The sequence below is a fragment of the Passer montanus genome, unplaced genomic scaffold (genome assembly GCF_014805655.1).
Source record: "Passer montanus isolate IOZ18808 unplaced genomic scaffold, ASM1480565v1 scaffold140, whole genome shotgun sequence".
NCBI classification, from domain to species: Eukaryota; Metazoa; Chordata; class Aves; order Passeriformes; family Passeridae; genus Passer; species Passer montanus.
Window position 1 is genome coordinate 109659 of NW_024360942.1, and position 21633 is coordinate 131291.

The 21633-nt window shown below is 49.6% G+C and overlaps 2 protein-coding genes across 8 annotated transcripts in view; both read left to right on the forward strand.

Moving 5' to 3' along the window:
- Positions 1 to 915: 915 nt before the first annotated feature.
- Positions 916 to 13960, forward strand: NCLN (nicalin). Of its 3 annotated transcripts, none has more exons than XM_039700336.1 (16): positions 916 to 1157; positions 4162 to 4352; positions 4559 to 4703; positions 5320 to 5414; positions 5637 to 5717; positions 5882 to 5985; positions 6255 to 6343; positions 6488 to 6627; positions 6986 to 7164; positions 7350 to 7437; positions 7536 to 7574; positions 7677 to 7840; positions 8434 to 8487; positions 8579 to 8657; positions 9932 to 10029; positions 11356 to 13960. In XM_039700336.1, exons 1-15 carry the CDS (start codon positions 977 to 979, stop codon positions 9989 to 9991), a joined length of 1689 nt encoding a protein of 562 aa, XP_039556270.1. In that variant the 5' UTR covers positions 916 to 976; the 3' UTR covers positions 9992 to 10029; positions 11356 to 13960. The 3 variants fall into 3 exon arrangements, with proteins under 3 accessions (XP_039556270.1, XP_039556271.1, XP_039556269.1); XM_039700337.1 differs by having other exon boundaries at positions 12532 to 13960; XM_039700335.1 differs by having other exon boundaries at positions 9932 to 13958.
- CELF5 (CUGBP Elav-like family member 5) overlaps positions 10012 to 21633 on the forward strand; it is a 48062-nt gene continuing 36440 nt past the window's right edge. For 4 of the 5 annotated variants that reach the window (XM_039700338.1, XM_039700340.1, XM_039700339.1 and 1 more), the window contains exon 1: positions 21202 to 21430. In XM_039700338.1, the coding sequence (XP_039556272.1) occupies positions 21241 to 21430 (190 nt within the window). In that variant the 5' untranslated portion in view covers positions 21202 to 21240. Of the gene's footprint in view, positions 10030 to 21201; positions 21431 to 21633 lie in introns of those variants that run through there. The other variant, XM_039700343.1, reaches the window with a different exon arrangement.

Here is a 21633-nt window from a genome sequence, read left to right on the forward strand (position 1 = left end):
AACCCATTTGTTTTACAATAAATCAAGGTGATCAGAAAGCCTTGGGTTGATTTCCTTCGATATTTTTTCCTCTGGAGGCCAGGTACTGCCTGGGGGATGTTTTTGTAGTCTGGGGACAGCTGTGGCTGCCCTCCTGTTCTTGGGACAGGGGGATTGCCCTGCTCAGGGGGCAGCAGGAGCCTCCTGCCTGGTCCTGTTCATTCCATCCCATCCTGTCCTGTCCCATTTATCCCATCCTGTCCTGTCCTGTCCCTTTTATCCCATCCCACTCCATCCTGTTCATCCCATCCTGTCCCGTCCTGTCCCTTTTATCCCATCCTGCTCCATCCTGTTCATTCCATCCTGTCCGGTCCTATCCTATCCTATTCATTCCATCCTGTTCATCCCATCCTGTCCCATCCCATCCCACGAATCCTGTCCTATCCCATCCCATAGATCCCATCCCATACCACGGATCCCATCCCATCCCAACCCATTGATCCCATCCCATGGATCCCATTCCATCCCATGGATCCCATCCCATCCCACAAATCCCATCCCATGGATCCCATCCCATCCCACAAATCCCATCCCATGGATCCCATCCCATCCTGTGGATCCCATCCCCTCCTATGGATCCCATTGATCCCATCCCATCTCATCCCATCCCATCCCATTAATCCCATCCCATCCCAGCCTATGGATCCCATCCCATCCCATGGATCCCACGGATCCCACGGATCCCATCCCGTGGATCCCATCCCATGGATCCCACGGATCCCATGGATCCCATCCCATCCGCCGGGGGGCGCCCGGAGCTCCGCGCGGAGCGCGCCCCCTGCAGGCCGAGGCGGGGCGGTACCGCGGCCAGCGCGGTCCGCCGCGACTACAACTCCCAGCGCCCCTCGCGGCGGCGCGCGAACTACGGGTCCCGGCGTGCCGCGCGGGGCGCGCCGTGCGTGCGGAGCAGGCCGCAGTGCGGGCCGGGGCCGCGGCGATGCTGGAGGAGGCGGGCGAGGTGCTGGAGTCGGTGCTCAAGGCCTCGTGCCTCCCGCTCAGCGTCCTGCTCTTCGTGCCCGCCGTGCTCCTGCTGCTGGGGCCGCCGCCCGCCGCCGAGGCGGCGCACGAGTTCACGGTGTACCGCATGCAGCAGTACGAGCTGGGCGGGCAGCCCTACGGTGAGGAACCGCGCGGCCCGGCCGGGCGCGGGGCTGCGGCCGTGGGGAGGGAGCCCCGAGCCCGGGGAGCGGCACAGGCTCCCGCGGCCCGGCCTGGGGGAGGCTCGGGGGGCTCTGGCCGGGCCCAGCCGGGGGAGGGCCCCGTCCGGCCGGGTTCCACTGCCCAGGCTCAGCACGGGCGGGAGACGGGCTGGGAGCTCCATCGCGGTGACCTAGAGGTAGCCAGGGAGCCCTGGGTGTGGGCTGGGGGCTCCGGGTTCTGGGGTGCAGCTGCATCCCTCGGCTGAGAGCTCAGCCTTGTCCTTCTGCCTTTGACTCCTTTATCGACACTCTTTGCTCTTCATCCTCTTCATCCTCAGCTCTGTGTTGCTCCAGTGGCTCCATTTCTTAGCCCGTCCTTCCCCTGTGTTAGAACTGACCTTTCCTTCCTCTGTTCTCTCACTTGCAGCCTGCTGATTGTGCAACACCTTTCTTTGGGGCAGAGACACACCCTGTTCTGCAAGTCCTTGAGGTGCTGCAGCCCTCAGCCCCTCCCCTGTGTGCCCACAAGCCCACAATCAAAGGTTGTTTCTGGGTCTTCTGTAGTGATTTTATTCCAGGCCAGGGCATGTGTTCTGTCTGTGGGTGACTCTTCCTTATAGAGTTAACAATGAACAGCCTCACTTTTAATTTGTGCTGTCCATGAGACACCATCTCTCATTCTTCCAGATCTTAATAAGTTCAAATATGTAAGATATGAAATGCAGCTGTGCCTGTGTGCTCCTTAAACACTTCATGCTTCTGCTGGCTTCTAAATAAATGAAATTCTTTCTGGTTCTTCCATCACAGTTTCTCAGAAGGTGTCCACATCTTGAAGGCTCTCTTGCTGCATGGGGTAGGACTTTCTCTCTCTCCTCAGGTGCTGGGAGCTGTTTGTTGACAGGCTTAGCAGGGATGTGATTCAGCTCACACTTTTGTGACCTCTTGAAAAGCCAGGTGTTGTTTTTTTCAGATGCTCCCAGTTAACTTTTTCTGCTGTTTCTTCTCCTGGAGCCTTTGAGCTCGGTGGGCTGTGTGTTTCCTTTGCTCCTTCCTGCTCCCTTTGGGTAGCTGCTGTTCCTGTTCCCTGTGTGCTCTGAGATGTCCTTCAGGATAAAAGCTGCATTTCAGAGCAGTCTGAGTTGGAAGGGACCCACAAGAAGCACAGAGTCCAACTCTCAAAGGGAATAACCCACAGCCATAACCACAGTGTTATTAGCACCATGCTCTGACCAACTGAGCTGATTTGTAGTTCCAGATCCTTGTCTATTTTTCCAAAAATACCAAATAACAGGTTGCTGCTCAGCCTCTTCCTGCAGAGGGAAGAGATTTTTGTCAGCTTCACTCATACAGCAATTTAAGAACAAGCTTGGACTTCCTCTAATATTGATAGAATGAGAATTCTTTAGTTTTTAAATGAGTGATTCCTAACCAGTTCTCTGTAGAGAAGCTACAGAAAATCAGCCTGTCAGGAAAATACTGTTGTGTCTGGGATGTCAGAGAGAGCAGAACTTCAGGTGCACACATTGCTGTGTTTACACATCATTCCTTTGGGAGTGGTGGAGGGATTATCCTCATTTTGAATTGTTTTTCTCTGGTTGGAGCAGAGTGTTAGTGTTTGTTTAGTTTCAGAGGTCTGTGAGGAGAATTCCCATTGTTCCTGGCCTCTGTTTCTGGGCGTGTGGCCCTCACTAATAGTGTGCAGGGGAAATGCAGATTTTTCTTGTTTAGGTGTTTCTGTGACCTTTGACAAGACCAAAGTAATATCACAGTTAAGCTAAGCCAGGTTTAAATCCAGTTCTTAGCAATGCTCCTGTTTGACAGAGGCTGGAGCACCTTGTCTGTCCCTGTGTGGGGACCCAGAATGGTGAGCTCTCCAGTGGAGGTGCCAGAGTTACAGAAGAATAAATTGAATTATAAATTGTGAGGTGGATTTGACCCTCTCCATTTGCACAAGATGTCCTTTTGGCCTCCCTTGGGGAATGCAGGAGCTTCTGGCAAGCCTGCTGTGCTCCCAGGGGATTGCATTTCCACGGGGGGGATTTGATCTGCTGGAACTGAGAGCAGGAGAGGGTGAGCCCTCAGGAGCAGCCTGCTCCTCTGTCACTCTGCCAGCTCCAGAACCTTCCTTGGGGCTGAGTGAGAGCAGCCCTTGGGGTGACATGGGGCAGCCTGGTGTCCTCAGGGTGACATGGGGCAGCCTGGTGTCCTCGGGGTGACATGGGGCAGCCTGGTGTCCTTGGGGTGAGGTGACATGGGGCAGCCTGGTGTCCTCAGGGTGACATGGGGCAGCCTGGTGTCCTTCATCAGGGGCTTCTGCAGCTTGATCCTCCAGCTGGGGGAGGCTCTGGAGAGGCCAGGCTGTGTCCAGCTGTGTTGGTTATTAGGTGCAGGTGAGCAGACAGGTAATCTGTGTGTTGTGTTGGGGAAGAAGACTGCAAGGTGAGGCTGTGGGGTGTGGAACAAGGGGTCTGGCAGGGTGTAGAAATGGAAGGTGAGGCTGTGGGGCATGGAACAAGGGGTCTGGCAGGGTGTAGAAATGGAAGGAGATGCTGTGGAGCATGGAACAAGGGACCTGGCAGGGTGTAGAAATGGAAGGTGATGCTGTGGGGTGTGGAACAAGGTGGGTCTGGAAGGGTGTAGACTGCATGGTGAGGCTGTGGGGTGTGGAACAAGGGATCTGGCAGGATTTAGAATGGAAGGTGAGGCTGTGAGGTGTGGAACAAGGGGTCTGGCAGGATTTAGACTGCAAGGTGAGCCTGGGGGGTGTGGAACAAGGGGTCTGGCAAGATGTGGCTGCAAAGGAAACCCCACAGGCCTCTGCTCCCTCTTGGATGAGGACAAGAAGGCGAACTCAGCTTTCTGCAGCTTCTGCCCTCTCTGCTGCCCATCAGACTGTCCCCAGGAGCGTTGTGAGCAGGAGGCAGGCTGAGCAAGGGGCTGGGGTGCAGTGGCTGAGCAGCCCTCCTGCTTTCCCTGCTGGCAGGCACCAGGAGCGCCGTGCTGAACACGGAGGCGCGCACGGTGGAAGCGGACGTGCTGAGCCGCCGCTGCGTCATGATGAGGCTGGTGGACTTCTCCTACGAGCAGTACCAGAAGGCTCTGCGCCAGTCAGCCGGGGCTGTGGTGATCATCCTGCCACGATCCATCTCCTCTGTCCCCCAGGATGTCGTGAGGGTAAACAAGAAAGTTTTCTTTCCCTTCCCGTGGGAGGTGCATCGGAGGAAAGCTTGGTTGCTGCGGGGCTGGAAGATTCTGTTGTAACGCACAACAAATCCTATTCTAATTTTAAAACTTCCCTCTGTGCTTTGGTTGTTGATTTTTTTCCTTGACACCTCTCGTGTTCAGCAGATGCTAAGTTTGTGTCTCGCTTAAATCTTCAGCAATTCATGGAGATAGAGCCAGAAATGCTTGCTATGGAAACCATTGTGCCAGTCTACTTTGCAGTGGAAGATGAGGAGCTGCTGTCTATCTATGAACAAACACGGGCTGCTTCTGCATCACAGGGCTCTGCCTCAGCTGCAGAAGGTGAGTTCTAGCAAGGAGAAACAAGTTCTGAGGAAGACAGGCCTGTTCCCACCTCTGGGAGGAGTCTGCTGTGTCATCTGCACCATGAACCAGTGTTCTGTCACCTTGGTGTTTATTCTGTCTTTGTCAAAGTGTTTAGAGATTCAGTGGAAGAAAAGCACAGTATAAGAAAGCATTACTTGACTATATTTGGACATACAGTTGCAGGAAGTTCTCAGCTTCACACTGTTTCAAGTAAGGTAGAAATCAAAACTAGGTTAAATCAACATTGAAAATGTTAAGTGGTGATGGTGTGTTGGTAGAAGCTGAAGCTTTTTGTCTGACCACAAGTCAGTTTGATGCTTCCATGTAAATAATATGAGTGACTTATTGACCTGCTGCTTATGACTAATTTTAGTTCTGCTGGGGAAAAGCTTTTGACCAGCCAAAATACTGGGGTTTTAGGACAGTATGAAAAAGCACCAAGATTCTGTGTCATTGCATAAACACCAGTGACAAGTGAGAGGGCTTAAATGGTTTAAAGCTGGTCTCTCAAAGTTCAGTTACAGGGGGAAAGGAAGGCATGAAACTTCCCCAGGTGTACAATGTGGGGGTTTTTTTGGTGTTTTTGTTTCAGTTCTGCTGCACACAGCAACTGCCAACGGCTTCCAGATGGTGACCAGTGGGGCTCAAAGCAAAGCTATCAATGACTGGCTCATCCCCAGTGTGGAGGTGAGTTGTGGATGGATTCAAACTGGCAACATTGATGAGGTGACTTCTTTTATTGGGATTTTATCAGACATTTGGTCTGACAGGGCAAGTCAGGGAGTCTCAGTATCTGAAGTCCTCACAACTGAGGCCACAGCAGATTCAGCAGGAATGTAGAAGTCAGGCTGTCCTTGTACAGGCACACAAGAGGTGATGGGGAATGACACTGCTCTCTTTCCTCTTCAGGGAAGGCTGACAGGGCTGGGTGGAGAAGACCTGCCCACTGTTGTGATAGTTGCCCACTATGATTCCTTTGGAGTGGCTCCAGTGAGTATTCTTTTCCTGCAGCTCTCTGTTCCTTTTCCCTCTGCCCATGAGTCTTGGCATTAAGGCTGTGGGGCAGTTACAAGTGGAGCACAGTGCTGTGCTGTTCTGGTAGCTGATTGTCAGTGTAGTTTGTCACCCTGTGTCTGTCCCACCCCATCCTGCAGTGGCTGTCCCATGGGGCTGACTCCAATGGCAGTGGAATCTCAGTGCTGCTGGAACTGGCCAGGCTGTTCTCTCGGCTCTACACCTACAGAAGGACCCATGCTGGGTGAGGAACTGCTCTGTTTGGGGTTAGATGTGTGTAGCTGACACGTGGAGGGATGATGTGGGAAGCAGATTCCATCCTCAAGCACTGGGAGCTCCCCACTTTTCATTTGTCCCGCCATTACCTGAGTATGTGCCATGTGGGAAGTGTTAATGGACAGTTTGCCTTGGATGTCAGTGCAAGTGGTTGTGATTTCACCACACCTCCAAGGCTGAGTGCAGGAATTCTTGGAGAGCAGCATGCTAACCCTTTTCTGGTTCTTTTTTGGGCAGGTATAACTTGCTGTTCTTTGCATCTGGAGGTGGCAAGTTTAATTATCAAGGAACTAAGCGGTGGCTGGAGGATAATTTGGACCACACTGGTGAGTAAGGGGCTGGTTGTGTTAAAAGTCTATAATTAATTATCAGCTCTCCTGTGAGAATCTTCTTGTGTGAGTCTTGCTTTTTTAGGGGTGGAAATCCCAGCATAAGACGTAGCAATAATTTTTTGATTTTTTCTGTTCCAGATTCCAGCCTTCTGCAGGACAATGTAGCATTTGTTCTCTGCCTTGACACTCTGGGCAGAGGCAATAGCCTTCATCTTCATGTCTCCAAGCCTCCCAAGGAGGGCACCTTGCAGCATGCATTTCTGAGAGAACTGGAGACGGTAAGGAAAAGCTTTTTAGGTTCATGGGAACTTGACTTACTATACAGCTCTCCATGAGAGGAAGGAAGATGTGAAAGAGTGTGCTATTGAAATAATTCTTGTATTGTTTAGAATCACTTGATTTGAAGTGCAGACAAATCCTCATGCCACAGTCCCAAGTGAAGCAGACTAGACCTGCAAATGTTACCCTGTACAGACATTAAAACAGCTCTTTTTGACCTGAAAATCCAGCTTTAATAATGTCAATAACTGCACCTCACATTCTGGAGCACACAGAAATGGGTGCAGGCAGACAGGGCAGTGCAGGGTGGGACTCTGCAGCAGGCAGCACCCCTGAATGGCCTCCCCTTGTCCTCAGGTTGTTGCCAGCCAGTTCCCAGAGGTGAAGTTCTCTATGGTGCACAAGAAGATCAACCTGGCAGAGGACATGCTGGCGTGGGAGCACGAGCGCTTCGCCATCCGGCGCTTGCCGGCGTTCACCATCTCGCACCTGGAGAGCCACCGGGACAGCCTGCGCAGCAGCATCATGGACAGCAGGTGAGGGGCCCTGATGCCCAAATCCAGCCCAGGAACTGCCCTCACAACTGCTTGTGCTGCTCTGATGGTCAGGGCACAGGTGACAGATGGTGGGAGTTGGGCTCTGGTTTCAGGCTCAGTGAAAATGGTTTTTTCTGGAGGAAGTTGATGTCATTGCAAGTCCATGATCCCCTTTTTTGTTTTAGGGCACGAATAGACACTAAAGCACTGACCAGGAATACTCAGATCATTGCTGAGGCTTTGACAAGGGTCATCTACAATCTAACAGAAAAGGTAAGAGGTACCCACCATGCAGTGCTGGCCAGACTTGTCCTGCCCAGCCAAGCTCAAAAATAACCTGGGTTGGTTTCTTATTCCATTTTCTCTTGCAGGGAGCACCTGCAGATATGCAGATCTTCACAGATCAGATGGTAAGCACAGTACATTATTTTTTGTAACCTGTGGAACCTAGAGTCTGAGAGAGAGATCTGATGTGTGTTTGACTCCCTTTCTTTGGTGGTATTTTTCTGCAGGAAATCCAGCAGGAGCAACTGGAGTCAGTGATGGACTGGCTGAGCAGTCAGCCCAGGGCTGCCCAGCTGATTGATAAGGACAGCACCTTCCTCAACACCTTAGAATATTATATGGGACGTTACCTGAAGGATGTCAAGCAGCACCACGTGAAGGCAGACAAACGGTAAGAAAAGACATGAAAGAACCAGCCAGAGCATGCAAACTGGCTTCCTCCTGGACAGAATTGTCTCTGAGCTGCAGCTTTCCTGGGTTCTTGACATGCAGCTTTGTTCTTCTGTGCTCTCCTGTCAGTTTTGGTTCATGCTTGGTGTTCTCACAGAGAAAGCTGCTCGTGATTCTTCACAGCACAGGCACAAGGCCCAGCAGCTCCCTCTGTCTGAAAAGCTTGTTTTTAATCTGTTTTGGTTCCACTCTTCCCACTCTGAGAGCAGGAGAGGGCTAATTTTTGGTTAATTACAAAAAAGCAGCTTCCATCCTGTTGAACCTGCTCGGGCTGAAGCTGTTTTAGTGAACAGAGGGAGGAATCTTTCATGTTCAGCCTCTTTGGAGACAGCTGAACACCAGCATGAGTTCTGAATTGTGTCCTTGGGCTCCTGATTGTAGGAAAAGAAAGTCCTGATTACTAAAACCAGCTCAAAACCAGTGGGGGGGGTGGTCATGCTTGCCTGGGTGGGTGAACTTGGGAACAGCTCCGGGCTGTCCTGACTGCAGGGTCAAGAAATGCAGCAGAATCTGAAAAATTTCTCCTTTGCACAGGGACCCTGAGTTTGTTTTCTATGACCAGCTGAAGCAGGTGATGAATGCCTACAGGTATGGAACTCCCTTGGGCATGCTGGGCTGTTGTCTCACCCCCTGGCAGGAACTGCTGTAGCAATTTCATGTGCACTTTTCCTTATTCCAGGGTCAAGCCAGCAATCTTTGACCTGCTCCTGGCTGTCTGTATTGCAGCCTACCTTGGTGTTGCCTATGTTGCAGTGCAGGTAAGAGACACAGATGAATTATTTTCCTTATAAAACAAGTTAGGCTCAGGAGTTCACACAGTGTCAGCACTAAAGCTGGAACAATAATGCCACTTACCTGTGCTGTAGGCAGTTTCTTGCCATTCTGGTTTTTAGAGCTGTTTCTTGTGCTCAAGGACATGCATAACTCATTGCTAACCTATTTTGGCTTCAAACTAAAACTTTACAACAAATTTTAGTTACCTTGGTAATTTAAAGGTTTGTAGCTTGTGCTATTAGGAAATATTTAAACTTGGGATGCAGCTTAGAATTTTAATTTAGAATTTTAACTTAAGGTTTGTAGCTTGTACTATTAGGAAATATTTGAACTTGGGATGCAGCTTAGAAATGCATCTTCAGAATTCTGAAGATGCATTTTCTTTTTCAGTGAAACCAGAAATACATCCTGTGTCCATACCTCTGCAAATGTGATACTCCATGCCTTGGCCAGCCAAATTTAATGTTTTTCTGTCAGTGTTAACCAAGACAGTGTGAGCAAGGCCTTGTTCCTGCCTGGATTCATGAAAGACATGAATAAAAGGGAAGCTTTTTAGGTCACTCTCAGTTTTGATCACTTTGTGTTATTTGTGTCTTATTATTTGTTTAGGGAAACGACAGGCATTTAAAATGTGTAAGAATATAAACAAAGGGAAAAAACATACTTTGATTTCTATTAGCAATCTTCATTAGTTCTGTTATTTGAATTTGAAATTATTTGAAGCCTGGATCGTGTTACATCTGTCAAATGTCAAATCAAAATACAATCAACCCCAGCAAAATCAAAAGAGGAATTAAGTGAATTTCTAAGTCACTGGGGAAATGGTGAAAGAGAAGATCCAGTTAAAGAATTGTGAATTGCTGGGAATCTCTGTTTGCCTGGTTCATTTTTACCTTCCTGAAACTGCTGGCAGCAGTGTTTCTATAGAGACCAGGAACCTGCATATGTTGGAATCTGAAGCTTTCTCCTCACCTTCAGAAGGAACAGAATTGCATTAAAAATGAAAACTAAAAAAATCTTTAACACATCTTCACAATGAGGTGATACAGACCTGCACAAACACTTCTGTAAGCCATCATTTTCTGCATAACTTGGCTTCCTTGTCATAATTCCTCATCCATCAAGTCCCACTCCATCTCCAGGATGAGTGGTTGATGCAAACAAGGCTCTGCATTTGCACACTGGTATTGTTTTAAGCCTTCTGCTAAGCTGTGTGTTTAGAACTGCCATGGTTACTTTTTTTCCCTTCTGTTTCCAGCACTTTGGTCTCCTTTACAAGATGATACAGAGATTATCCCTTAAAACCAAGCAGCAGTGAAGCACCAAGTCCCCCCACCCAGCAGCACTGAGCCATCGGTGAGCCCATTGGGAACCTCTGCCTTCCACTGAACCCTGCTGTTCCTTTTCCTTTGTCTCCTCTTTGCTACTGTACAGAGGGGAGGAAGGCATAAAGAAAATGAAATTTTAACTCTTGTGCACCTTTGAAGTGCTTTTCTTCACCTTCTTCCCCTGACTTGCACCATGTCTGGTTTTCCTTTGCATTTGGGTGAGGGAGAGGCTGAGAGATTTCAGCAATTCCTGCAGTCTGATTTTGGGCAGCTTCTCTGAGTGTCACCCAAAGTCCAGCACCTTCATGGACACTGTCACACAGCCAGCCTGGAAACTGAAACTACAGCCTGACATGGTATCTCTGCCCAGCAAACAAGGACTTGGAGCAGTTGTTTAAAAGAAAAAAAACCAAAAAGTGCACATGCAAATTAAAGAGAATGCAATTAGCTTGTTTCCTTATGGCACCTCTTCCTTGAGTTCACTGCCTGGCTTCAGGGAGTTGTGCTGAGCAAGCAGTGTCTGCAGCAAGCACCTTCTTGCAGTTTGTTCAAACTCACCCCCTTTTAGGAGGTGCACTGGGAGTGATCTTGAGTTATTACCAGGATGAGGAAAGATTAGGATGGGTTTCTGGCATGAGGGTTCTGCCAGGGACAGGTTCTGTCCTGTCTCTCTTGCAGGATGCATTTTTGCTGTGTACTTGATTTCTCTGGAGGTTTTTGGTCCTTGAACAGTTCACAGCTGCCACCACTCTGTGCTAAACTCTTGCTTGATTTTTGAGGGGTGTTCCCTACTCCAGCTGCTGCAGGATCATGTTCTGTGCTGTCCCATGTACTTACACAAGCTGGTTCTGTTTGTAACAAGGGAAGAGCAGCTCAGACATGGAAAATTTATTGAAATACTACAAGCCCTAGGCTAGTTGTAGGTCTAGGAGATAACCCTGAGCATTGTCCTGCCACCCAGCAAGTTTTGAGTCCTTTTCTGTAAGCTCTTCTGTGTACATGAGCTCTCTTCACATGCCACAGTGACGCTTAAAAAAAAAATTAAGCTACTACTTGTAATTAAAGCAGCATATCTTACAGAGGCTGAAAAGCTATTTTTGAATTGAGGTGGACCTTTTTTCCTTTGAATGCAAGGAAAATTCCAGCTGTGGATTCCTGTCTGCACATGCTTGTTAGAAAAGGGGTGGTTGTGGCCAGTCAGTGTCCTTTGGATGGGCACCAAAGCACTGATTTCCATCCTCCTTTGTTTATTTTACTGTAATATCCTTCCTGGAGTACCCTTACCCCACGATTTGTCTTTCTGCTACTTTAAATATGTAGCAATTTGTTCTTTAAGGGGTCTTGTCTTTTCCAGGAAAGCCTGCTGGTGTCAGTGGCTCACCATGGTGCCAGCATGGTGCCAAGCACTCCAGAACTATCAGCCACACTGGGAATCTGCCTTTTCCTCATCCTCTGAGTGCTCATTTGAAATGTGTCTCTCTGCATGCGTGAAGTGCTCATGGCACTCCTCTGCCAAATGAATTTATAATGACTTCAGAAGTTGCTGGAGTGGCTGAAAGGCAAGCCTTGATTGTTTTCCACTGGTTTTTATGCTCTGCCCATAGAGACTGCATCTGCTGTGCCCTGGGGAGCTGCATGCCCTGGGCTGGCTGGGTTAGAACATGCATGGTACAGTGGCTCTCTGAAGAACTCTGTAGGCTCTGAATATCTGGGAGTAGTTTGAGTCCTCCAGCTGCAGCATCCATTTGTGGTGTGTTCCACCACAGGAGGTGGTGTTCCCTCCAGTCTAGCAGATTATTTCACCAGTCTTAATGATTAACTCCATTACTTTGCTGAGAAAAATAGGAAAATAGTATCAGCAGTGCTGCTGCAGCTTGAGTTGATGTGTGTAAAATTTGGCAATAGTGGGCAAAAGTGAACAGAACAGACCTGGAGCTTGTTCCTTGCTGTGGAGACTGTCAGCCTTCAGTCTTCCAGATGGGCAGCTCAAAGTTCAGAATCAAAAACTTCCACTCAGTGTGTTTGCAGAGGCTGTAGCACAAAGAAACACCTTAGCTCTGTGTGGTCTCAGCAGTGAACTGTTAACACTCCTGACGCAGTGCCAGAAGCCAGTGGAAACAACCTAAAATAAAGATGGGTAAGATTAATGAGGAGAGTTCATAAACCTGAGGGGCAGTTGGGATGGCGCATTGCTCTCTCCCACACAATGGCAGTTTGTCCTGTAATCCTTTTGTGTCTCTCTCCCTGGCTGCCATAAAAAGTAGTTTTTACAACAGATAAAAGAGATTTTGCTTTTGATCAAAGTGCACGTGCACTGAAACATAAATGCTCAAATCTGAGATAGTCAAATCCCAGCTTCCTCATAGCTGGAGCAGAGTGCCCATCCTGGGATTGAATTTAAATCCCAACTTCCTCATAGCTGAAGCAGAGTGCCCATCCTGGGATTGAATTTAAATCCCAACTTCCTCATAGCTGGAGCAGAGTGCCCATCCTGGGATTGAACTTAGTTCCCACATTGTTGTTTCCTTAGGTAAGTCAACAGAGAAGCTTGCAAAGAGCCCCTGGAGCTGATCTGCACTGCAGCATAACTGATCAATTCAGTCACCAACACAAAGGCAGCAATCCAATAATAAAATAAAAGTTCTCCACAATGTTGCAGAAGAGCTGTGTAGCTGATTCTTATTGCCCTTATTTTTACCTGTCCTCTTTTTCTGAGGAGTTTGCCTGGCCTGTAGGGGAGAGCATGGAAGGCATTATATCCACATCCACACAAGTGGCTGGCAGTTGATACTTCTAGCCAGAAATCCATTTTCTTTGCTATTTATCTGACTTCACCTGTTGTCCTGGTGCTGTCAGAGTCTGCAGCTCACAAAGAACTGGTTTTCCAGCAGGGTTGAACTGAAACTGTTAATTCCTTCTGCCCACTTCCACCTACATGGGCACTATTGGGAATTGTTTGGGAGTAATTTGGATTATTGTAGTTCATCTCCCAAATGAGAGGGGTTGGTTTATTGTTGGGAGAGAAGTAATGCTGTGCAATATGAACTCCACTCCTCTACTCAGTGCAGAGAAAATCCTGAAGGCAGAATGGAATTAGGTCTCCCACTATCTGTGGCTGAAAGTCACCACAATCTATTCTGACACTCAAAACCACAGCTATACCCAAAATTGCTGTGGGGCTTCGTTTTGAGGGTGTTTTGTTTGTTTTAAATCTCACGCTCTTACATTGTTCATGGCCCAAGCCCAAATCCCAGGCTGCTCCTGCACCCCATGTTTAAGCTGGGTTTCACATTTCATTTGGTCTTGACTCACCAATCTGAAATGCTGGGGCTGCTCCTGGATGTCTCAGAAAATTGGGCCTCTGGGTACTTGACTGTGGACTCCTGCTTGCTCACTTTAATCTGTTTAGTTTCTATTTGTAGTTACTGCATAGCAACTCCAAGGTTATAATCTGGAATATTTGCAGCTCAGGAAAATGATTTGATTTATCTAGCAACGTTAACTCAATTATTTATCTCTTGTGTGCCCTGAAGAACAAATGTATATTGAGGTGAATATTTAAAAGCTAATAGAAAATTCAATGCAGTTGATTTACATATTTTAGGACTGTAAATGTAATAATATTTAAGTATTTTAACTTTGGGTTTTTTTTATTTGTTTGTCCCTTTTTCCCTTGGAAAATAAACCAAGTGAATAGGTTTGATGGATAGATTTGTCAGAGAACTATTTGCTCACAAAAATGGAATCTCCTTGCATTATTTAGAAGAATAGACACCTCTACAAAATGGGAGAAAAATCTATGTATTTAAAAGCTTCATCCAGTCTAGTCAAAGTGTAAAATAGTAACAGAAAACATTTACACACTCCGAGCATGATTCCAGCACCTTGAGGTGAGCAAATTCCTGTTTATTCCGAAGGTTTGTGCTCATGTGAAGCAATTAAAGATTCTATGCAAAACAGCTTTGGTACTGTGAAAAACTGGTTACCTCAGCAGCCAGCACTGCGTGCTCATGGAGATTGTTGTGCCTCTGTCCTTACCCAATGCCTATTTGAACACTAAACTATTTATTCCAATTACAAGCATTGCAAGAGATCTGTTCCCTGAGCATGACTTTGTCAGAGTCATGGTCAGAGGTGTGGAGTGGCAGAAGGGGAGAGCTGGGTGTGCTCACCCTGGTGCTGAGTTCAGCACCAGAACCCTGAGGGCTTCTCCTTGGGAAAGAAACCCTTCCAGAACCAGCAGCGTGTGGGGCTGAGCAGTGTCCCCACAGTGACACAGGGTGGTGACACAGGCAGCCCTTTGTCAGTGTTTAATAAGAAATGACAGAGTCATCAGAAGGCTGAGTTGCATAAGCACATCTTTACCTGGAACCACTTCTTTTATACACTGATTGATACAGGTGGATCTGATTGGTCATTTAATCAATGCATTTCACCTGATTGAAAATCAGGTATCCTCAGAATGCATTTGAGGAACGGCTGAGGGAGCTGGGGGTGCTCAGCCTGGAGAAAAGGACACTCAGGGTGACCTTGTCACTCTGCACAGCTCCTGGAAGGTGCCTGTGCTCAGCTGGGGCTGGGCTCTTTCTCCAGGCAGCACTGACAGAACCAGAGCACACAGCCTCCAGCTGTGCCAAGGGAAATTCAGGTTGGATATCAGGAAAAAGTTTTTCAGAGAAGGGGGGGATAAAGCTCTGGAATGGCTGCCCGGGGAGGTGGTGCAGTCCCCATCCCTGGGGGTGTTTAACAAAGCCTGGATGTGGCACTGGGTGCCAGGGTTGAGTTGAGGGGTTGGGGCTGGGTTGGACTCAATGATCTTTAAAATCTCTTCCAACCTCGTGATTCTGTGATTGGCTAATTCACAAGACACCCATTTATAAACAATCTTATGAGAATAACAAGAGAACAGATATTAGGGAAACAACACCTGCAGGTTGTTTTTAATAATTGGTTATCATTGTTTATCTCCAGCTCCCTAAAGTCTCGCAGGCCAATTCTGGGGAGACTTACCTACTTTCCTTACTCTCTGACCAGTCTGTCACACACACAGTGCCCACAGGTCCTGAGGTGACAGGAGCATCTCCAGTGCCAGCCCTGGCCTGGCTCTGCTGCTGTCCCACCCTGGGAGGGTGTACCCCAGCTCTGGAAACGTGTCATCATTGTTCTCTCTACACTACCTCTACCTCCTCTGCTTGTAACAGTGCATTTCTGGAGCTGGGGTACCCAAAACCACAGTGCATTTCTGGGGTGCCCATGAGCTGGGGTACCCAAAATCACAGCCCTCTCATGGTGCAGGGCAGGTATGGCCTCAGCAGCCCCGTTCTGGCCATTCCAGGGCTCTGCTTCCTTCTCCACTTCCTTGCCAGCATCAGGGACATGTGGCTGCCTGTCCGTGGGTCCCTGAGGCTGCTGCTGGGGATGTCAGGGTGCCAGGAGGATGCTGAGGTGCCAGGAGGTCCTGGCTCGTCACACCAGGCTGTTCAAAGTGGTGACGTGTCCTTCTAGAAAAGAAAGAAATGTCTTCTAAGTCAAAGGAAAGGTTGAAAACAAAGGTGGCAGAAGAGACACTGGGACAAAGGCAGTGAAGAGGAGGGAGTATTGCAGTGATGGAGAGCAGAGCTGCTCTAGAAATGTATCATCAATGTTCTCTCTACACAAGTCTCCCCTCTACCTCCTCTGCTTGTAACAGTGCATTTTTGGAGCTGGGGTGCCCACTGTGCCCTCACAGCCCTCTGGCACGTGGAGCAAAACCCCACAGGCTGAGGGGCAGCTCATTGCAGGGCTGGATTTAACACAGGCTCTGTCGTGTCATTATCACAGAATCACAGAATTAACTAGGCTGGGAAAGACCTTTGAGATCACCTATAATGATGTCAGTGCCCTGCTTTGAAGGGAAGGTCACTGGACAGCAGGGAGTTCTTTGCTGACAGGAAGGGTGGTGTGAAAGCAGAGAGGAAGAAGGTGCATCTGCCTTCCCTGGATGGAGAGTGGGGCTGTGGCAGCCACCCCACTCCAGCTTGGCCTGGCTCTCTCTGCATGGCACGTTGAGAGACTGGGAATTTGTACCAGAGAATAGCCTGTCAGGCCTGTGCGACTCATGAAAGGCAATTAAAGATTTTACTCTCAAATGGTGCTTCTATGGTTGCACTGACTAGTTCTTCTAGGGGTGCTGAAGTGCTGATACTGACTTCCATTTGATTGACCATCTTTGAGTCAGATGGCTTGTACTCCTCATGCTGGCATCCTCTCTGTTTCCTCCACGTGCCATTCTGGGTTTTTTTCAGTGAAGGTATTATTCTACTTTAGCAACTGGTTTGTCTGTAGAGATTAAAAGGATTATTAAAAGGAGAGACAAACAACTCTTAGGCACCCTTCTCTGTAGGTTGCTGTTGGATTTCCTTTTTAGGAGAGTGCTCTGTGGTGGTTTTTTCTCATGGTGTGTTCCTAAATACTCCTGCTCTACAGAAGCAGTCAGGCAGCAGTCTACTCCAGGTCATGGGAAGGGCACACTAGAATATGAATCATTCAAAGGAACTGCTAATTAGGAGGCCTGTTAAATAGAGGGGAAGTTAAAGAATATCCCTTTCCCTGTGGCAGAGAAAAATGACAAACTACAGAAAGATTGGAGAGAGGATTTTTTATGCTCGAGCTCTAAATGGATCCCACTCTGCAATCAGCTGCAGCAAGCACAGCCTTCCTCAGCAAGGCTTTTCCAGACCTTACAACAGCTTGCGTCTTCCATCTATTTTTGGTTTTTCTCTTGCCCTGGTTTCCATAGTATCTGAATGCTTCATGCTCTTAAATATATCTGACACTTACAGCACCTTGGTGAAGTAGGAGGTACAAAGGGCCTTGCTCTTTGGAGCTGCTGGAGCTGCAACAGCCCAGGGATGTGTGGAAGATGTGGGGTGGAGTCCTGAGTGAAAAATGTGCTTTTCTAGAGGCTGGATTTGTCACTGCTGGGTTAGGGGTAGCAGGAGAAAAGAAATCCCCATAAAACTTCTGAAAAATATTTGAAGGGCTCAGTGGTGTAGCTGCTGGGAGCAGGGGTGGAGATGAGTAGATCTGGTGACTGCCACATTCTCCTCTAATCCTCTCTGCTTTCTTCACATGCCACATTTCTTTCTCTCAGGTAATGAGAACATGAGGACAACTAGGTTGTGTCCTGAAGCCGAGTTGCTCATGCTGTGGGCTTATTCCTGTAGAATATTTTTAATATAATATCTTAATCCAGTGTAATGGGGAGTAATGGGAAGATGGAGAATTGACCAAAAAGAAAGAGATGAGTGAGACGCAGATGCTGTAGGGATGACCCCAAGATTCTAGGAATGCTCAGTCCTTTTCTTTTTAAGGGATACCCAGATGACAGCATGTGACAGAAACAACCATCTCTGTGCTCCTGGAATGTTTGGGGAGCACGGGGAGAAGCCAGATCAAATCAGCAGAGCTCAATATCTTTGCTGATTAAAAGCAGGTCCAAACTGAACTCAGCTCAATTGAATAGTGCATGATTTAGAGCTGAGGAGTTCATTATTTGGGAAAGGACAGCCCTGTGCCATTGTTTCCTGACCAACTTGCTTTCAAGCTTTGGAAGAAACTGTTTGCACACAACCCAAACTTATTCCACGAGGTGGTGTGTTTTTATTTTTTTATTTGGGTTTTGTTTTGCTTTTGAAATCAATCCTCAAAGAACAGCTGCTTTTGATCACAAAGATATCTGGAATCTGTGATGGTCACTTCCAGTTCACCCACTGTGACAACTTGGGTCAAAAAATCCACAAGCCTCTAAACTTAGTTAATTTTTGGGTTCTTGCAAAGTTAAAATGTTAAAACTCCCTAGTTCTGAATTGGTGGGTAAAACAGATACTCAATGAAAGCTAAACAGCAAGGTCTTGGTGGACAAGAGAGGATAAAAGCTGATGGCAAGTTATATCCTTTTACACAGGATATTTTTCTCTTAGGCTGGCAGTCTGGCTGCAGAATCTTTTACACCAGACAAGAAGCAATCACATTAGAGGAATAACTTTTGTCTCCCTGAGATACTGTCTTATTGCTTGGATATTTTCTGCCAGGACTGTCTTACCTTGTCCTTTGGCTCTTCTGCCTGGGGAACAAATCGGTAAGGAAAGGCAGACTGTTTTAAAGGACCTTTTTTTTTTCCCCCCCTTTTTTTTTTTTTTTTTTTCTGAGCTGTGGTGAGGATTTTCTGCCTTAAATGGTGTCTCCTAGGTGATGTAGAAATTCAGAGCTCCAGTTTGTATTTTCTCCATTCCTCATTGCCTTTAGGAGCTGGTAGGACTAGGCAGGCACTCCTAAGGCAAAATGTACCTGGCTGTTCCTGCACCATTTGTTTGAGCCCTTTTCAGATCTGGGCCACTGGACCTCTTCACGTTTCATCTTAAGCTGCCCCATCTAAATACAAATACTCATATGCCACAAGAAACCAGGCAAGTCTAGATGTGCGTAAGGAAAATATTTTGGGTGTTTTTCACTCGCAAATATTTCTGCAAAAGAGCAACTTTATGGGTATACAATGTGGGTTTCTTCTAACACCTTTTTTTGAAGCAGCATCTCAGGTTTGGGCAGAATCTGTCCCCTCACCCCTGGGAATTGTGCATCTGAGCTCTGCTGTGCTCTTTCTAGCACTCTTGTGTAGACTCCTCCATGACAGATGCAACATGTTTCTTCCTCTGCACAGGTGACCTCTCATTTCCCTTTTTCTCTGTCTTGGTGCTAAGATTTCTTTTATCTTCCCCTTAATCCTGTTACTGTGGTATGTAATTCTCTGTCTGGCTCTGTAAACCCCAGGTGCTGATTGACAGCTGTTCTGTTTTTCATTTACCAGCAATATTTTCATGTCTGTTGTTCTTTACTGCAGTCAGGGTGGTTTTAGTATGTCCATTCATGGACTCCAAAAGAGACTGGACTTATCTTTCCTTCTAAACAGACATTTTCCACCCGAGGCACTGGGTCCCTTGGGCTGTAACAAAAGCCTAGAGCAGCTTTTGTTGCAACAGCTGATGTCAAAAAGCAAGCTAAGCATGCAAAGGTGCTTGAAAACTTTACTTGCTTAGGTGTGATTCGTCCAAGGTGAGGATTGCTGCTGTTTCCATAAAGCTTTATTGTTTTAAACTTTGCCTTATCTCCTTGCAGCTGGTAAAAATGGGAACAGCTTGACTCGCCAAAGGCTTCCCAGCTGATGCATCTGTGGCTTCCAAATAGATGGCAGAACCCTGGCAGCCTCTGCAAGATATGTCATCAGAAAGTTTGACCAGTGTGGGGAGATTCTGGGGGGGTTTTAGGGTGAATTTTAGGAGTGGTAACACCATCAAACACAAGACAGCTCTCCAGCCTTGAGACACCTGCAGCGTCCCTGGGTTCAGAGCAGGCTGCAGAAAGCTGCAGGCTTCTGTGAGTCCATTTCCATGAAAAGCCTGGATGCAAATCCCAGGCTCTTGCTGGCCCTCAGTGAGTGCTCTGGCAGCTCCACACACAGCTGGGCACAACAGCCAGTGCTGCAGAGAGCAGGGAACAGAGCTGTGGCTCTGCTGAGCATGAGAGTGAGGAGGAATCCCCAACACCTCTGGCTTTGCCTCTCTCATTCTTGCCATGACTTCAGCCTGGACGCAAGGTGCTCATACACAACCAATATTCTCCATTCTTCCCTCTGCTCTGTAGGACTGAGACCCCTCTTTTCCTCCTGGTAACACACCCCCTCATTTTCATAACCTGCCTTTTCCTGGTGCAGGGGCCTAGGTAAAATCACACCTGAGAGATCTGGGTAGGGTTAGAGGCTCTGGCATGTGGGGCACTGTGGGGAGAGGGTAGGAGGAAGGATGGGACTTGGGGACCAGGCAGGGGAATGCTGAATTTGGCTGCAGTGGGAGCACAGAGCTGTGGCTGCCCTGGTTATGTTGTGCTGTGCAGTAGGGTCACCTCTCCTCTCACTGCCTCCCTCCGCAGGATCCAGGGCAGGAGAGAAGGGGGATGGCAGAAAGCTCTCAGCAGAGACTACGCAAGGGGAAGCAAGGCCAGGCTGTGCCTGCACCACGGTCCTTTCACAGGCACAGGCCTGGCAGGCTCAGCGGAGCTGAGCACCTGACTCTGCCACAGCTCCGCAAGCAGCCCAGCCAACACCCCCTCCCTCCCCCCAGCACCGTATTCATCCTCAGGGACACTGGGGCAGCGTGACAGGCTGAAATGTGTGGTGTGACGACAAAAGCCGTGCACGCCGCAGAGGGGATGCTCTGGAGGAGATGCAGGCAGCGTGTGGCTGTGGGCGGCGGAGCGGGGCTGGGCTGCATCCCTGCAGCACAGCTGCTCCCGACGGAGCTTCGGCTGCGCCGCGCCTCGGCGTCACCCTGGCGTGACAGAGGTGGGGCACAGAGGTGACACAGCCCCGGGGCCGCCGGGGAGCGCTGACATCCCCTCCATGGCTCACAGCGTCTGCCCGAGCTGGAGAAAGCAGGGGGAGAGCAGGGCAGAGCCTCAGGCGGGGAGGGAGCGCTGAGCCCCTCAGCAATAATGGCTGCTTCGGCATGGAGACACAACCAGCTCCTGACCATCTGCCACGGTCTGACACAGGACCGGGCCGCATGCCTCCCCCGAGCCCCACTGAGGAGGCAGCTGAGCTGCTCGGAAGAAAAGGGATTTTCCCTAGAAAGGCAGGGGCAGACAGAGAAACCCGCCCGGGGTTGTAGACCTGGGGCCGTGTATGGCTTCCCCTTCCAGCTTAGCCCCCTCCAGCCCCTCTGCTCGCTGCTGGGTCACGGCTGCGTTACAGAATTTCCTGCTTTAAATAATCTCTTCGCCTCCAGACCCTTGTGCTGAGGCACCAAGAAAATGGGCCGAATGCTAATTTCTGACACGGATGTGGAGCGGCTCTGCCTTCGTGGGTGCTCACAGCTCTCCTTGCTCCCTGGGCCCTCCGCGCTCCTGGGCCCTAAAAACACAGCTCTTCCCTCGCCCGCGGGGACGGGCATCGCGGCCGTCACTGCCGCCTTGTCGCCTTCACCACGCTCCTGGCCCAGCCGGCCGGTGCCGAGTGCCGCTCCCGGGGGTCCCCGGTGCCTTCCCCGCTGCTCCCGGGGGTCCCCGGTGCCTTCCCCGCTGCCCCCCACTCCTGAGGGGCCGCGGCGGCGCGGGGCCCGGCAGGGGGCGCTGTGGCGCGGCTCTTTGTGGCGCCGCGGCGGCGGCGCTGGCGGCGCCGCCCCCGCCGCCGCCGCGCCGAGCCTCCCCCATGAGCAGCAGCGGCGGCGCGGAGCCCCCGGCGCAGCCCGACAGCATGAAGGACCTGGATGCCATCAAGCTCTTCGTGGGGCAGATCCCGCGCAACCTGGAGGAGAAGGACCTCAAGCCGCTCTTCGAGCAGTTCGGCAAGATCTACGAGCTCACCGTGCTCAAGGACCGCTACACCGGCATGCACAAGGGTGAGCCCGGCGCGGCGCGCACAAAGGGGCGGCGGGCCCCGGGTCGCTCCACGCGTGACCCACCGCGATGTGCCGGTCTCCCACACGCCCGCCTCCCTCAGCGGGGGCTGCCGGCCCCGATCCGCTGCCCGGGAACGCGTGGGCATCCCCAGCGCGGGCGGGCGGGGTCCCCATCCCCGCGGCGGAGCCCCGCCGAGCCCCTC

Excerpts from the sequence above, each read along its gene's own strand:
- NCLN (XM_039700336.1), top strand. The coding sequence starts at position 977 with ATGCTGGAGGAGGCGGGCGAGGTGCTGGAGTCGGTGCTCAAGGCCTCG. Across the intron at positions 4,704-5,319 it reads CTCTGCCTCAGCTGCAGAAG|TTCTGCTGCACACAGCAACT; the intron begins GTGAGTTCTAGC and ends TTTTTGTTTCAG. Across the intron at positions 7,165-7,349 it reads AGCAGCATCATGGACAGCAG|GGCACGAATAGACACTAAAG; the intron begins GTGAGGGGCCCT and ends TTTTTGTTTTAG.